At 59.5% G+C, this 14,562-nt stretch overlaps 8 protein-coding genes across 8 annotated transcripts in view; 5 read left to right on the top strand and 3 right to left on the bottom strand.

Moving 5' to 3' along the window:
• Nucleotides 1–384, top strand: part of ACA1_200430 (elongation factor 1-alpha, putative) — a gene marked incomplete at both ends in the record, with an annotated part of 1,434 nt that extends 1,050 nt beyond the window's left edge. The window contains one exon of the mRNA XM_004341780.1: nucleotides 28–384. Within this exon, the coding sequence (XP_004341828.1) occupies nucleotides 28–384 (357 nt within the window). The remainder of the gene's footprint in view (nucleotides 1–27) is intronic.
• A 467-nt stretch (nucleotides 385–851) lies between these two features.
• Nucleotides 852–2,340, top strand: ACA1_200420 (Autophagy-related protein 27 protein; the record flags this gene model as incomplete). The annotated part of the gene is made up of 7 exons (XM_004341779.1): nucleotides 852–992; nucleotides 1,103–1,156; nucleotides 1,248–1,302; nucleotides 1,478–1,545; nucleotides 1,655–1,762; nucleotides 1,861–2,030; nucleotides 2,133–2,340. The coding sequence occupies 7 exons, from the start codon at nucleotides 852–854 to the stop codon at nucleotides 2,338–2,340; spliced, it is 804 nt and encodes a 267-aa protein (XP_004341827.1).
• Nucleotides 2,341–2,406: 66 nt separating this feature from the next.
• Nucleotides 2,407–4,561, bottom strand: ACA1_200410 (tetratricopeptide repeat domain containing protein; the record flags this gene model as incomplete). Its single annotated transcript, XM_004341778.1, is given in 11 exon segments — nucleotides 2,407–2,432; nucleotides 2,550–2,648; nucleotides 2,761–2,901; nucleotides 3,012–3,153; nucleotides 3,244–3,396; nucleotides 3,561–3,658; nucleotides 3,750–3,849; nucleotides 3,966–4,189; nucleotides 4,396–4,480; nucleotides 4,497–4,516; nucleotides 4,531–4,561. The coding sequence occupies 11 exon segments, from the start codon at nucleotides 4,559–4,561 to the stop codon at nucleotides 2,407–2,409; spliced, it is 1,119 nt and encodes a 372-aa protein (XP_004341826.1).
• Nucleotides 4,562–4,659: 98 nt separating this feature from the next.
• ACA1_200400 (glycoside hydrolase family protein) lies at nucleotides 4,660–6,222 on the top strand (the record flags this gene model as incomplete). Its single annotated transcript, XM_004341777.1, has 7 exons — nucleotides 4,660–4,702; nucleotides 4,837–4,942; nucleotides 5,068–5,335; nucleotides 5,454–5,534; nucleotides 5,616–5,732; nucleotides 5,812–5,904; nucleotides 6,115–6,222. 7 exons carry the CDS (start codon nucleotides 4,660–4,662, stop codon nucleotides 6,220–6,222), a joined length of 816 nt encoding a protein of 271 aa, XP_004341825.1.
• Nucleotides 6,223–6,401: 179 nt separating this feature from the next.
• ACA1_200390 (LacZ, putative) lies at nucleotides 6,402–7,103 on the top strand (the record flags this gene model as incomplete). The annotated part of the gene is made up of 1 exon (XM_004341776.1): nucleotides 6,402–7,103. The coding sequence occupies one exon, from the start codon at nucleotides 6,402–6,404 to the stop codon at nucleotides 7,101–7,103; it is 702 nt and encodes a 233-aa protein (XP_004341824.1).
• Nucleotides 7,104–7,207: 104 nt separating this feature from the next.
• Nucleotides 7,208–10,614, top strand: ACA1_200380 (glycosyl hydrolases family 2, TIM barrel domain containing protein; the record flags this gene model as incomplete). The annotated part of the gene is given in 13 exon segments (XM_004341775.1): nucleotides 7,208–7,280; nucleotides 7,424–7,523; nucleotides 7,890–7,974; nucleotides 8,061–8,140; nucleotides 8,385–8,455; nucleotides 8,559–8,671; nucleotides 8,771–9,175; nucleotides 9,258–9,340; nucleotides 9,409–9,783; nucleotides 9,897–10,054; nucleotides 10,073–10,135; nucleotides 10,250–10,336; nucleotides 10,427–10,614. 13 exon segments carry the CDS (start codon nucleotides 7,208–7,210, stop codon nucleotides 10,612–10,614), a joined length of 1,881 nt encoding a protein of 626 aa, XP_004341823.1.
• Nucleotides 10,615–10,691: 77 nt separating this feature from the next.
• ACA1_200370 (Fbox domain containing protein) lies at nucleotides 10,692–13,055 on the bottom strand (the record flags this gene model as incomplete). The annotated part of the gene is given in 7 exon segments (XM_004341774.1): nucleotides 10,692–11,167; nucleotides 11,184–11,227; nucleotides 11,307–11,334; nucleotides 11,452–11,658; nucleotides 11,783–12,047; nucleotides 12,172–12,354; nucleotides 12,498–13,055. 7 exon segments carry the CDS (start codon nucleotides 13,053–13,055, stop codon nucleotides 10,692–10,694), a joined length of 1,761 nt encoding a protein of 586 aa, XP_004341822.1.
• A 166-nt stretch (nucleotides 13,056–13,221) lies between these two features.
• Nucleotides 13,222–14,378, bottom strand: ACA1_200360 (leucine rich repeat domain containing protein; the record flags this gene model as incomplete). The annotated part of the gene is made up of 4 exons (XM_004341773.1): nucleotides 13,222–13,278; nucleotides 13,443–13,534; nucleotides 13,667–13,852; nucleotides 14,012–14,378. Coding segments are annotated over 4 exons (702 nt in total), but the record flags the coding sequence as incomplete, so codon positions are not given.
• Between the last annotated feature and the right edge of the window lie 184 nt (nucleotides 14,379–14,562).

Genomic DNA, 14,562 nt, shown 5'->3' with positions numbered 1-14,562 from the left:
ACGGAGACTGAGGACTTCACCGCCCAGGTCATCATCCTCAACCACCCTGGTCAGATCCACGCTGGCTATGCCCCCGTGCTCGATTGCCACACCGCCCACATTGCCTGCAAGTTCAAGGAGCTCCTCGAGAAGGTCGACCGTCGTTCGGGTAAGAAGATGGAGGACAACCCCAAGGCCGTCAAGTCTGGAGACGCCGCCATGGTGCTCCTCATCCCCTCGAAGCCCCTCTGCGTCGAGACCTTCACCGACTACCCGCCCCTCGGCCGCTTCGCCGTCCGTGACATGAGGCAGACCGTCGCCGTCGGCGTCATCAAGGCCGTCACCCGCAAGGACCCCAAGGCCGGTAAGGTTACCGCCTCGGCCAAGAAGGCCGGCAAGAAGTAAATGCCCCCACCTCGTCCGCCCAACCCAAGCTCTCTGCAAGTCTACGCTCTACCATCCTCCGAAAGCATGTCTCTTGTGCTCTCGACACGAGTCGCGCTCCAAGCTCTGACCTCGCCCTGACGAACGCGGCTCGTTGACAATTTTGTTTACAAGACCCAAAAAAACATAAAAAAACTCTCAAAAAATGTTCTCGCCTTCAGAAATATCGGAAAAGCTTTCCATCATCTCAACCCGCCCGCCAACGGGGGCAGTTCTCACGTTCTTTGGGTGTTCCCCGTGTCCCGAATTGTGTGGTGAGACGGAGACTTCCTTCTTCCCTGCGCTCTGCTGCTGCTGCTGCTCATTGTTCGTCGGCATCACCGAGGATCTCTCTCCTCCTCTTTCCTGCCCCGCCTCTTCCCCCCGGAGATCTTCCGCTCTCACTTTTATTTTCGACCCCGCACCACCGAGAGAGGAAGAGAGAGAACATGAAGGCCTTGCCTGCCCACTTTGCAGTCGTGGCTCTCCTGTGCTGCTGCTTCGCTGCTCTCGCCGCCGGGCAGTCGCAGTGCCAGAACACTATCAACGGACTCAAATACGACCTCTCGCCCCTCAGCGCCTACCAGCAGGTTAGTGTGCCCCTCTCCCGCTCCCTAAAGAAAGTGCCCCCCCCGCCCAGCGAACTAATCCTTTTCTTCTTCCTCTTCCTTTTCCTTTTCATCTTTTCTCCGACTGGCAGAGCGCGACATGGGCCTCGTTCGTGGTGACCTACACTCCCTGCATGCCCACCACCGTACGTGCACTCCCTCCCCCGCAACTCGTTTCCGCGGAGAGAGCTTTCTGATGCTTAGCCCGTCATCATCCTTTCTCTCTGCACACTGCAGTGCCAAACGTACCAGGGCGTGGCGTTGTGTCAGAGAGTCTCCGGCTCCACTTCCGGTCCCACTCCCATTTCCTCCGTCGCTTTCATTCTATTATTACTTATTCTAATTATAATTTTTACAATAATTTATTTGTTAATTTAATTGCTACGTTTCTCTTTTCGTTTTTTTTCTCTTTTTCTCTCTGGGCTCACCGCGGTTCTCATCTCTCTGGTGGGACCATCGTGATGCAGGCGGTTGGCCGTTGGGCGACTACGCCACGGCCCGGTGGAGTTCGTCTCCGCGCCCCGGTAACGAAAAGGTTTGGAGCTCTCTATCTCTCCGATGACACGACGCACGCACACGCACACAACCGCACGCGCACAACTGCACGCGTTGCCTAACGAAGGGTCTTGCTTTGGTTGATGCAGGGCTTCCGGGTCGTGTTCACCAGCTCTGCCGGCGCAGGCGCGCCGGCCACGACCACCATCGACTTTATCTGCGATCCCAACTTCACGTCCGTGGGCAACATGGTCCCCGTACGGCTCTCTCTACCCCCCCCCCAAACATCACCTTCATCGTCATCGCTATCGCTCTCTCCGTCTCACCACTTCTTCTCTTGCATCGATCAACGCAGGGTCCGAATGGCGCAGAACCCAGCTTTAACAACTTCTTCTTTGACTGGAAGTCGGTCTACGCCTGCCCGGTCAAGTCCAGCGGTGGCGGCAATGGTGGTGGCGGCGGCGGCGGCGGCGGCGGCAGCGACGATGACGGTGGACTGGCCGGCGGTTGGATCTTCATCATCGTGTAGCCCCCCCCCCCATTCGCACTTCGTTCTTCTTCGCTCCTACTCTTCGTTCTTCTTCATTTTTCGTTCTTCTCACTCTTCGTTTTCGTTCTTCCGTCCAGGCTGTTCTCGGTGACGATCGTCTACTTCGCGGCGGGCTTCGCGTTCAACAAGTGGTATCGGAAGGAGGAGGGCATCGAGAACCAGATCCCGCAGTACGCCTTCTGGGTGTCGCTGCCGGGCCTGGTCAAGGACGGCTGCGTCTACTCCTACCGCAAGACCATGAACCTCGTCGGCCGAGGCAACAACCCCGAGTACCTCGGAGCCTAAGCACCTCCAATGCGCCTCTTTTTGTATTCTTGTTTTTCTTTGTTCGCCTCATCTTGTCTTGTTCGTTCATTCAATGTGTTGCGGACGACGCCCTGAATTGTAGCTCATATGCCATACACATCAGCAAGCATTCGCACACACGCACACACACGAAACGAGACACACGGCACACGACGCACACACGCGAGTGAGGGGCTATGCGGTGCCACCGCCTCCGTTGCCTGGTGGGGCGAGATGCTCCTCCAGGTGCTCTAGTCGAGTTCGCACGTCCTCGTCAGTCGGGTCGAGCTCGAGACATCGCCGGTAGTCTTTAATTGATGTCGGCGGTGATGTTGATGTTGGTGTGTCGTCAGCTACTTACATACATGTTGAAGCCGCTGCAACGCAACAGAAGCTTGAATTGTGATGTGTTTGTTTTACCTGATTTGGCGCCTTCGAAGTCTTGTCGCAGGATTCGGAGCTCGGCCCGGAAGCGGAATGTGAAGGCGTCGGGCGCCTGGTCGAGCAGGCCCGTAAGAATCTCGATCGCGCCCTCGCTGTCGCCCACGTCGGCCATCAGCCCTGCACAATTTTAAAAAATAGAAGTAAACAACAAGTAATAAACAATTCAAATAAATAAACACATAATACAAATCAAATAAATCAAATAAATAGTGTGAGGGGAACGTTACCGGCCTTGACGGTGAACGCGTCGTGGCATAGGGGGTCGATGGCGATGGCGGCCTCGCAGTCCACCATGGCGTTGGCGGGCTGGCCGAGCTCATAGTAGGTGTACGACCGCTCCACCAGCGCGTCCACGTCCTTCGGATTTGTCTGCACCACACCATTTACATAAGATACACGTATGTGTCGTGTCGTGTTGCGTGTCGTGTCGTGCCACGCGTTGCGTGTTGCGTGTCGTACCCCGAGTGCTTTTGTGAGGTCATTCAGGGAGAGCGAAAGCTCGCCGGAGCAGCGGTAGGCCTTGCCTCGGTGCTTGTAGGCGATGCCGTAGCTGGGCTGTAATCGGATGGCCTCGGTGTGGTCTCGGATGGCCTCATCCCACTCCTCCCGGTCCTGCAACTCAGCGCGTGCGTGCGTGCGGCGTCAGGAACCGGGTCGCACGCACACGCACACATGCAACACACATAACACACATACCACACACACACCACACACACCACACACCACACACACACACGACCGCACACACGTACACGCGCGCGCGACGTCGACGTTACCTGATAGGCCAACCCGCGGTTGTTGTAGGCGTTGTAGGCGTCGAACGGATTCAATCGCAGCTTGAGCTCGATACACTTTGAAAAATCCTCGATCTCGCCTTGATGGGTGCGTACGTTAGCCGCTTGAAGAAGACACGCGACACGACACGCACGACACGTGCACGCGCACAGACGAGACCTCGAACGTACCGCTGATGTCGCCTGTGAACGACTTGACAAAGCCTCGCTGGTGATAGGCATCGGCGTTGGTGGGATCGGCCTCGATGGCCGCCGCCGCTTCCTCAAGCGCCTGACGCACCGGCAAGTGAGAGGGTGTTCCGCCAAAAAACGACACGACACGACACGAGACACGACACGACACGACCAACGACACGACCAACGACACGACACGACACGACAACAGACCTTTTCGTAGTTGGCTTCGACGACGAGGATCTTGCTTTTGATGATCTTGGCTTCGGCCACGGTCATGGTCTCGTCGAACTCGGGCGAGGCGAAGGTGGCCGCCAGCCGCCAGTCCTTCTCTGCGTTGACGCGGTCGCCCTGTATGTACTTGGCGTTGCCGCGTCGGTTGTAGGCCCGCGAGTACTTGGGATTGAGATGGAGAGTGGCCGAGTAGTGCCGAATTGCTGTGAAGTGCATTTAGCGAAAGATGTGGGAGAGTGTTGTCAGAAGAAGCTCCATGCCCTTCTTGTTGCATAGGATTGAGCCCAATGGCAGGTGCTTTTGTGGAAGATGATGTGTGCAAATGAAAATGAAATGAAATGAATGAAGATTGTGGCAAAGAAAGTAATAAAGGGAGATGAGGAAGAAGGAGGGTGGGGTGGCTGCTCACCTGAGGGGAAGTTGGATCGCTTCTCGTCTTTCTTGCCTCTCTGAAAAAATTCATTCTCGGTGAGCGTCTTCCATTGATGGCACACCTGGCCACACGAGAACAGGGATTGGAAATCGAGGTGCTCCAGGATCTCACATATGATGTCGTCCGGCCATTCGCCCTCCATCTGATGCATGCCACAACCGCGTGTTGTCAAAGTGAGTTCAAAGAATAAATACTCACTTTTCTTTTTCTTTTTCAATTCAATTCCTTCCATTTGTTGAAATGGAACGGCTGGCCATCGAAGAAGATTGGAACAATCCTGCGGGTGCGCCTCCTGCAATCCTTGCATGCATCTTCTTCCCTTTTGGAGGCCGCTCATCACTTCTTCATCGTTAATTTTGTTTTTAGTTTTATAAAACTAAAAACTCATATTCCATTTATTAAACAATGGTGCCATAGTGGTGCATCGGGGGCGGGAGAAGGCGCGAGCGTGGCTGCCTCCCCACACCGACGCGCGAAGCGCCCTGCGCTCCGTCGATCCTCGCTACGTGCTGCACGCCACCAGGTGACCCCTCTTCAACACTACCACACTTTTTGTGGACACTCACCACGCCGCACACGCACCACCGCACACGCACCACCGCACACGCACATACACACGCACACGCCGCACACGCACACGCAACACAGAGGAACGAGCAGCCCGTACGTGCCCTCGGACCATGTGCTGTGCCTCGACGGCCGCCACTGGAAGTTCAAGCGCGCCCTCAACGCCTCCCTGGCGCCCGAGCCCGCCCACCACCCGTTCGCACACGCCGGAGCCGGCGAGGGCTGGGCAGACGTCGAGGTGCCCTCCAACTGGCAGCTCGAGCTGCTGGGCCGCCTGCCAGGCCACCCGACGTCGGAGGGCAACCGAGATGTGCCCGTCTACACCAACATCAAGTACCCCTTCGACCCGGTCCGTCGCAACCTTGAGCTGCTCAGCTCAATCCGCTCCGTTTGAACTGTTACGTAGGCTGATCGTGTCGTGTGTCGCGTGTCGTGTTGCGTTGCGTGAATGGGTTCGCTGAATTCAGGTGTCGCCTCCGCGGGCGCCCCAGGACAACTTCGTGGGGACCTACGCTGTGTCGTTCTCGCTGCCGCCCGCTTGGCTCGCGGTACACCGTCTGTGGATGACTGGGGGGGGGCTGGCTGGGCTGGCTGGTGCTGCTGACGTCATCATCGTCCGGCCGTTAAAGGAGGGGCCGGGCGGGCGCGATGACGTGTTCCTGCGGTTCGAGGCGGTCAGGTCGGCCTTCCACGTGTGGGTGAACGGACACGCCGTGGGCTACGCACAGGACTCCTTCACGCCCAAGGTAATCCTCTTTTCTCGTCCTTCTGCCGCTCGCACGCACTCACCACCGCACACGCACCGCGTACACTGTACACACCCAGGAATTCAGCATCGGCGGGTATGTGCGACCCACGGACAATGTTCTGTTCGTCCGGGTCTACCGCTGGTCCGTTGGCTCGTATCTCGAAGATCAGGTGAACACGCTCACGCCACACACGCCACACGCCACACACCACACACCACACACCACACACCACACCACACCACACCACACACACACACGACACGCACACACGACACGCACACACGCACACACACACCACACACACACCACACACGCACACGCACAACACAAGCCACACCAGTGAGTACACTGCTCACATTTTCCCTCTTGTGCTGTACAGGATTTCTGGGACCTGAGCGGCATCGTGCGGTCGGTGTGCGTGCATCGCGTGCCACCGGTGCACCTGCGCGACGTGACCATTCGCACGGACTTCACCGACCCCAGGTAACGTACCTCTGGCCTCATCATCAAGCATTTCTCACATTCACCACATTCCTCCTCTTCGTCTCTTCGATGGGATGTTATGTGTCGACGACCACCGAAAGCTGCACCGAGGGCCTGCTCGCGGCCTCGCTCCGTGTCGCTGCCGGCCCGGCCGCTCCCGCTTCCCGGGTGGCCCGCGTCGAGATGCAGCTCATCGCCGACGCCGACGCCGGGCGGCGGTTCCGATTCTTCGACGACGGCGAGCTGACGTATGTCGACGACGAACACAACCTCGCCGAGCGGCACTCGGTCCTTCATCGCTGCACCAAGAATGTAGACTGGAATTCGAACACTGTCGACGGCGAGGTCGTGGTGGAATTCCAGGCGGCCATCGGCGACGTCGAGCCGTGGACCGCCGAGACTCCCCGCCTCTACACTGCGCTCTTCGTGCTGAGCAGCCATGGCCTCGACGGTGGCGGCGGTGGTGAGGAATTCCAGCGATGCAGCTACCATGCGGTCAAGGTCGGCTTCCGGCGCGTCTCGGTGTCGCCCCGCGACGGCGCGCTCCTGCTCAACGGCCGCCCGCTCAAGTTGCGCGGCGTCAACCGACACGAGTTCAACGCCTGGAAGGGCATCGGCGCATTCTCCTCATTCCCGACTTCGGCCACGTCAGCATCGTCGTTGTCGTCGACAACAGCCGCCGATGTCGACGACAACAGCAAGCGGGAGGCCATCAGGGATGTGCAGATGATGAAGCGGGCCAACTTCAACGCCATCCGCACGTCGCACTACCCCAACGACGCCTTCTTCTACCTCCTGTGCGACCACCTGGGCGTCTACGTCGTCGACGAGGCCAACATCGAGACCCACGGCCTGTGGGACCACTTCTCGGACGACCCCGCGTAGGTCTCCCGTCAGCATCTCTCGGTCAACCCGTTGCGCGGGCGCGGGCGCGGGCGTGTGTGTGGCCGGCTGCTGACGTCATCATCATCGTCAACAGGTATGAGGCCATGTACGTGGACCGGCTGGCGTCGATGGTCGAGCGGGACAAGAACCACCCCTCCATCATCATGTGGTCCTTGGGTACGCGCGCACGACACGGCACGATCGACAATACGCACACGCACACGCACACCACCGCACACAGAACGCACACACACATCACCGCGCACACGCACATGCACACGACACACATGATTCACGAGCTGCTAACTGGGCGCGAACAGGCAACGAGAGCGGGTTCGGGCGGAACCAGGGCGCCATGCGCGCGTGGCTCAAGGCGCGTGACCCCACGCGCCCCATCCACTACGAGCCCGCCCAGTACAGGTTCGCACCAGCCCACCCTCTACTTCGCACACGGATCGCCCTGTGGCCCCAGACCGTGAACACTGAATTGAGCGTGTGTGTGTGTGTGTGTGTGTGTGTGGTGAGAACAGTGATGTGGTGGACGTGGTGAGTTTCATGTACTCGACGGTTGAACGGCTGCGCCAGGCCGCCATTGAAGAGGAGCTCAAGGAGCAGCCCCGGCCCATCCTGCTCTGCGAATACGCCCACGCCATGGGCACGCCCGCCCCCTCATAACCGTCCCCCCCTCCGCGGGTGTTGCTGAAGCCGTGTGTGTGTGTGTTGTGTGTTGTGTGTTGTGTGTTGTGTGTTGTGTGTTGTGTGTGTATGTGTGTGTGCAGGTAACAGCACGGGCAACCTCCAGGAGTACTGGGACCTGTTCGACGCACACGCGTGTCTCGCCGGCGGGTTCATCTGGGACTGGGTCGACCAGGTGCTCGTTTCCTTTTTTTTCCCACGGCGCATACGTGGAGCTGATCGTGCGCGCGCGTGTCGTTCTTTGTCTGCGCACGCACTCAGGGCCTGGTGAAGCACACCAACAACGACGGCCGGCCGTTCTTTGCCTACGGCGGCGACTTTGGCGACCTGAAGAACGACAAGTACGCTCCCTCGCTCGCCATCACCTCCTCGGCTGCAACCGACCACCCTAAAAAAACATTATTTCCTTGTGTGCGTGTGCGTGTGCGTGTGCGTGTGCGTGTGCGTGTGCGTGTGCGTGTGCGTGTGCGTGTGCGTGTGCGTGTGCGTGTGCGTGTGCGTGTGCGTGTGCGTGTGCGTGTGCGTGTGCGTGTGCGTGTGCGTGTGCGTGTGCGTGTGCGTGCGTGTGTGTGTTGCATGACACAGAAACTTCTGCATTAACGGCCTCGTGTTCCCGGATCGCTCGCCCCACCCGGCCATCCACGAATGCCACAAAGGTTTGTTCATGTGAACAAACCTCGCCCAAGAACTTATATGGTTTTTCTTTCTTGATTGATTGAATGATTACTAATTGGCGAATTGATTGATTTGTGGTTGCAGTGCAACAGCCGATTGGGGCGACGGTGGTGACCTTTGACCCGGCCCGTGGCGTGGCCGAGGTGGAGCTACGCAGCCGCTACGCCTTCCGCGACACCTCGCATCTCGACGCCCACGTACGGCCTCACACACCGCACACACCGCACCCGCACACAACACGCCGCACACACCGCACCGGCGCTAACACCGCACCCGCACGCACACGCATACGACAGTGGCTGCTTTGGCGCGATGGCGAAGTGGTCGGCAGGGGCCGACTGCCGGAGCTGGTCCTGCAGCCGGGCGGCACGCGCCGCGTCGCGCTTTCGCTGAACGTCGACGCCGTCGACATCAAAGGCAGCAGCCGCGGCCGCGGCGACTACTGGCTTGACCTGAGCTGGAATTTGAAGCACGACGAGCCGTGGGCTCGCGCGGGCCACTGCGTCGCCTGGGAACAGTTCGTGGCCACGTGCTGCGATGATGACGTGGCGCCCGCCAAGGCCAAGGCCGACGAGGCCATGGTGGCCACCGCGCTGGTCGACCGGGAGACCGACGACGAGCTGGTGGTGACCAACCCGACCGCCGGCTGGACCTTGACGTTCGACAAGCGCGACGGACGCGTCTCCTACAGCACCACCACGGTACGTCGCGTGTGCGTTGTGTGCGTGTGGTGCGTTGTGTGTGCGGTGATGCGGTGTGTGTGTCGTCTGACGGTGAATGCAGTGCGTGCTGTTGCGCGGGCCGCGCCTCAATTTGTGGCGAGCGCCGACCGACAACGATCTCTCCCTGGGTCTCGGCCCGGCTGCGTACGTACTCACTGATGGAATTCCAAGCACAACTCGGCTTGGCTGACACGGCCTACCTCAAATTCCAGGACCTGGCGCAAGCTCGGCCTCGACGACCTCGCCTCCCGCCTTGTCGCATTTGATGTCGACCGCCGCGACCACGGCGCCATCGTCGTCCGCCAATCCTTTCTTTACCGTCGACGCAGCGGCGGCGGCGACGCAGACGACTTCTCCGTCGAGCACCGCGTCGAGTACTCGATCGGCAGCGGCGGCGACGGCGGCGGCGACGTTGTGATGGCCAACGAAGTGGTGGTGATGGGCGGCGGCGAGTGGCAGGCGATGGTGGAGGCGGGCGAGCTGCTGAGCCTGGCCCGGGTGGGGCTCGCGTGGGAGGTGCCCCGCGAGGCGCGGCTCGCCTACTACGGCCGCGGCCCACACGAAAACTACCCCGACCGCAACCGCGGGTGCGGCGCCACCACTCCAACGACAACAGCCAAGCCTTGGCCTTTCACTCAACTTTCGACGTGTGCGGCGTGTGCGTGTGCGTGTGCGTGCGGTGTGCATGTGCGGGGTGCAGGGCGAAGGTGGGCGTATACGAGCAGGCGGCGGAGGGCTTCTTCGAGCCGTACGTGTTCCCGCAGGACTCGGGCCTTCGAACGGACGTGCGATGGCTCGCCCTCCGCTCACCGACGACGGATTCCATCGATTGTGCGGCGGCGGGGCTGCTCGTGTCTGGTCTCCCAACTCGAGCAGACAGCGACCGCCCACCACCTCCTCCGCACTTCCAATTCAGCGCCTCGCCGTACAGCGCCCAAGGTGCGGCTCGTCGTGCGTGCGTGCGTGCGTGCGTGTGTGTGCGGTAGTGCGTGTCGTGTTGCGTGCTGCGTGTTGTGTCGTGTGCGGCGCTCAAATAAATGGTTTGATGATCAGATGTGGCAGCGGCGGATCATCCGACGGAGCTGACCTCGGGCGAGCACGCTCATCTCTGCATCGACCATCTCACCATGGGCCTCGGCGGTACTGCTGCTGCTGCTGCTGCTACTCGGCGCCATTGTGTTGTGGTCGGCGGGCTGTTCGTTTGCTCACGCGTGGCTGCGCGCGCGGCAGGCGACGACTCGTGGTCCGGCCTGACCGTGCTGCCCCGATACTGGGTGAAGCCCGCGCCGCACTACGCGTTCAGCTTGCGCCTTCGTCCGTTGGCCCACACCACCGCCCAACCCACGTCTTCGCCAACAACGTCGTCGTCGTCATCGTCATCGTCATCGTCGTCTCTGACAAGCATAATGCATGCCTAACTATTTAGTTGTCGTGACCTGTCATATTTTAACATGTAGAGAAACATATCATATATTCTATTGATGCTCTCTATTGTCTATATCTCAGTCACGTGGCGCGCTGGAGATGGGTTTCTCGCGTTGGGCGGGAGACGACACTTGGCCAGCAGGGCGTCGGCGTCGTCGCCGGTGAGACGCGCGACCGCGGCCCGCAGCATCTCCACCTTGCGCCGCGGGATCTCGCTCGGCTTCATGCCCGCCGTGCGCAGCAGCTGGCGCAGCGCGAACACGTCGGTCTTGTCCAACCTGGCCAGCCGGCGCACGTCGGCCTCCAGGGCCAGCTCCTCCTGCCTCTCGCCCGACACCTCTTTCTCTTTCTTCTCCTTGTTCGTTTTCTTCGTCGTCTTCGCTTTCTTCTTCTGCTTCTTCGCGTCGTCGTCGTCGTCGTCTTCTTCTTCATTCATGTCGCTCTGTGATGACGACCGGTTCTTTCTCTTCCCGCTCGACTTGCTGGTCTTCGTCGCCGCTTCGCTTTCGTCTTCGTCTTCGTCTTCGTCTTCTTCTTTTTCTTGTCCTTGGCGGCGCCCGACCCGCGGTGCTTGGCGATGAGTCGCGCGACCTCGGTGTGTCCGTACTGGCGCGCCAGGCTCACCGCGGTCACCCCGGTCTCCTTGTGCTTGACGTCCGTCGACGCGCCGCACGCGAGCAGACACCTCGCATGGTCTACATTGTTTGTCCTGGCTGCGTACATCGCCGGTCAGGCCGGAGCCTCCACCAACACAAACGCGCACGCACCGCCGCACACACACGCACCACCGCACACACACGACACGACAACAAGGTGGTGGTGGGGCTGACCGGCGTGGTGAAGCGGCGTGTTGATAATTTTTCTGCCCGGCAGCTCGTCGTTGTGGGTGTTGATGTCGACGCCGTGCTCGATCAGGAAGCGGCATACATCCTCGTCCCCGGCGGCCACCGCGGCTGACGTCAGCAAACTGTACGATTCGTTCGTTTCGATGCCCGACGCGAGCACGCGCAGCAGTTCCACCGTAGAGGCCCACCCCGCTGTCCACGCGGCCACACTAGTGGTGAGGAATGTCGAGAATGTGGCACCAGAGCGAGGGACAGCGCGAATATCTGGGGGTCACATAGCACAAATATCTGTTCTAGGGTGGATAGGGTCAGATACCATGTCCCAGAGCCATGGCGACGTGCTCGCTGGTCGGCACGGCGCCGTGATCGGTCAGCAGGCGCGCCGCGTCGACATCGCGCGCGATCACCGCATTCCCCAGCGCATGACCGATTCTGGGATCGCAGCCGCGGTCGATGAGGAGCCTGAAGGCGTCCATGTGGCCGGCATGCGCCGCCAACCAAAGCGCACTGCCGTCCGAGTGGTCGACTCCGCGCTGGAGCAGCATCTCGATCATCGCCGTGTCGCCCACTCTCGCTGCCGCCTGACCTCAAGTGTTGTTGTTGTTGTTGTGGTCATCACCGCACAGTGTGTTGCGTGTGTGTCGTGTGCGTCGTGTGTCGTGTGCGCTGTGTGCTGTGGGGAGTGCCTTTGTTGGGCGTACGTACCGCTAGGGCGGTTGGCTCAAGGTCGGCGCCATGGTCCAAGAGCAGGGTGGCGAGCGGGACGTAGTGGCTCGCGGCCGCGCACTTCAACGGCGCGTGGTACTGGTGGTTGCCTGTGGGCGCCTTCGGGTCGCCTCGAACATACTTCTTTTCTGGCTTGACCTTGGCGCCAAGCTCCAGAAGCAGCTGGCGAGCAAAGATAATTAAACATTCTAGAAACAAATAAATAAATAAATAAATCGATTTATTATCTAGGCATTTTCTTTTTTTACCTTTTTTATTCGATTATTTTACATTATATAAAAAAATCAAAAGGCGGTGGTGCGTACCTTGACGGTTGGGGCGGAGTGGGCAACGCAGGCGCCACACAGGGCCATGTGCAGCACGTTGCCTCTGGCCCGCTGGTTGGGGCGCTGGTTGTCGGCCTCCAGGCTCGCCAGGCCCTCCGCCGGCTCCAGCCCGCGGCTCGCCAGCAGCTCGAGCAGCGCATCGGCGAAGCGCCGCACCAGCGGCAGGCAGCCCTCGTTGGCCGCCGCCACAAGGCGCCACTCGAGGCCCTCGTGGTCGGACTTGGACTTGGCCCGGTGCTGGTGGTGCGCCAGCGCGTTCTTGAGCCGGCCGGTCTTGTCGGCGAACGACTGGCGCCACGACCGAGCCCCGCGCATGACGAGCGCGTCGTGGGCCTCGTTGGTGGCCTCATCGCCGGGCAGGCGGGTGGGGTAGACGCGGGCGTGGAACTGGCGCCACAGGCGCTCGTCGCGCAGGAAGCGGCGCCACGAACGGCAGGTGGCCCGCACGGCGGCGGGGTCTTTGGAGAGAGGGTCGATGTGGGATAGCACCGCAAGCACCAGCTCAGCCGGCAGCAGATCGATCAAACTCAACGACATCTTTCTTGTGCGCTCCCAAAGTGATCACTCTTCGGAACTATCCTGCCTTCCTTGCGAAAGTTATTTTCTTTTCTTCCCTCAGTTTCCCTCAAGAAAAAATATTATATTCAAAATAGAAATACAACAGGACGAAGGCGCAGAAGAGGAAACAACAGGCCTGCTGTGTTCAGTACTTGGTGTCCTTCTCCGAGAGCTTATCGCTTTCCTTCTGCTCTCCCATTTTCTGCTCTCCACGCCAAGTGACAAACAAAGAGTAAAGAATAAGAATGGCGAGAAGGTCAGAGAATAGCAGAAGAGAAGAAGTAAATAAAACACGGGGCGGAGAAGAAAGCGGTGATCATGACGAAGAAGAAGGCAAAAGGAAGGCAAAGAGAGGGGTGGACGTACGGAAAAGTAGAGCTTGTCGTATTCCTCGGATCGGAGGTACTCCAGGAGCTTCTCCCGTCCCTTGCGTGCGTTCAGATCCAGCTCCTTGATGACTGCACGCACACAGAGCAAAGCGACAACGACGTCCCTCTTGTGAGCGCACACAGCGGGAACCGATGTGGGTGCAAGTGCAGTGTCGACGTGTGTCGTGTCAATGATGCAGATGAGGGGGAGGGAGCACGAACAGGGGTTGAGCGAAGTGGAGAACTCCACCAGGACCTCGTGCAGCTCGCCAAGGTCGGGCGGGAGCAGCTTGAGTTTGTTCTTGGACACGTCCAGCGATCGGAGCTTCTCCAGCTGCCCGAGCTCGTGCGGCAGCTTCGTGACGCAGTTGTTGCCCATCTTGATGATCTCGAGGTTGGTGCATCGGCCTACACGACGACGCGATCACACACACGATGACACAGGAGCATGTGTCAGTACTACTGTACTACACTTGGCTCTACGCGCAGCGGTGCGGGTGCACGCGTGCGGTCTTACGCTTATGCGAGTAGCGAGTAGCGAGTCGCGAGTAGCGAGTGGCGACGTACCGATCTCAGCAGGGAGGGACTTGAGCTTGTTGAAGGAGATGTGGAGTTCGATGAGGGTGGAGAGGAGACCGATTTGCGGCGAGAGCTCGGTGAGGCAGTTGAAAGAGAGATCGAGGAAGCGCAGGTGGTTGTAGGATCCAAAGCCGCGCGGGAGCTCGGCGATCTTGTTAATGCTGAGATTGAGCTCCTCCAGAGTATCAATCTGCGTCATCTCCTGCGGCAAATCCTTGAGCTTGTTCTTCACCATGTTCAGATACTTCAGATTGCGCAAGCCCGCCACCTCGGGCGGCAGCTTGGAGATGCTGTTGTAGCTCACATTGAGCCGGGTAAGATGCACGAGCTCGCCGACGTTCGGGGGCACCTGCAAATAGTTGGTGCCACGGATGGTTGGACATTGAACTCCCAATGCCAATTATGGCGAGATGTAGGCTCTAGGGGGCGTTACGCAAAAATGAAGTAAATGCGATTTTCTGTGTACCTTCTTAATCGATTTATGGACGAAGCTCAACTCAGCGGCTTGATCATCCCTCGCCTTCTCCAGCTCCTTCGCA

The sequence above is a fragment of the Acanthamoeba castellanii genome, assembly GCF_000313135.1.
Source record: "Acanthamoeba castellanii str. Neff unplaced genomic scaffold scf7180000084753, whole genome shotgun sequence".
Lineage (NCBI taxonomy): Eukaryota > Discosea > Longamoebia > Acanthamoebidae > Acanthamoeba > Acanthamoeba castellanii.
The sequence above is the reverse complement of the archived record's forward strand: the minus strand, read 5'-3'. Positions and strand labels throughout refer to the sequence as shown.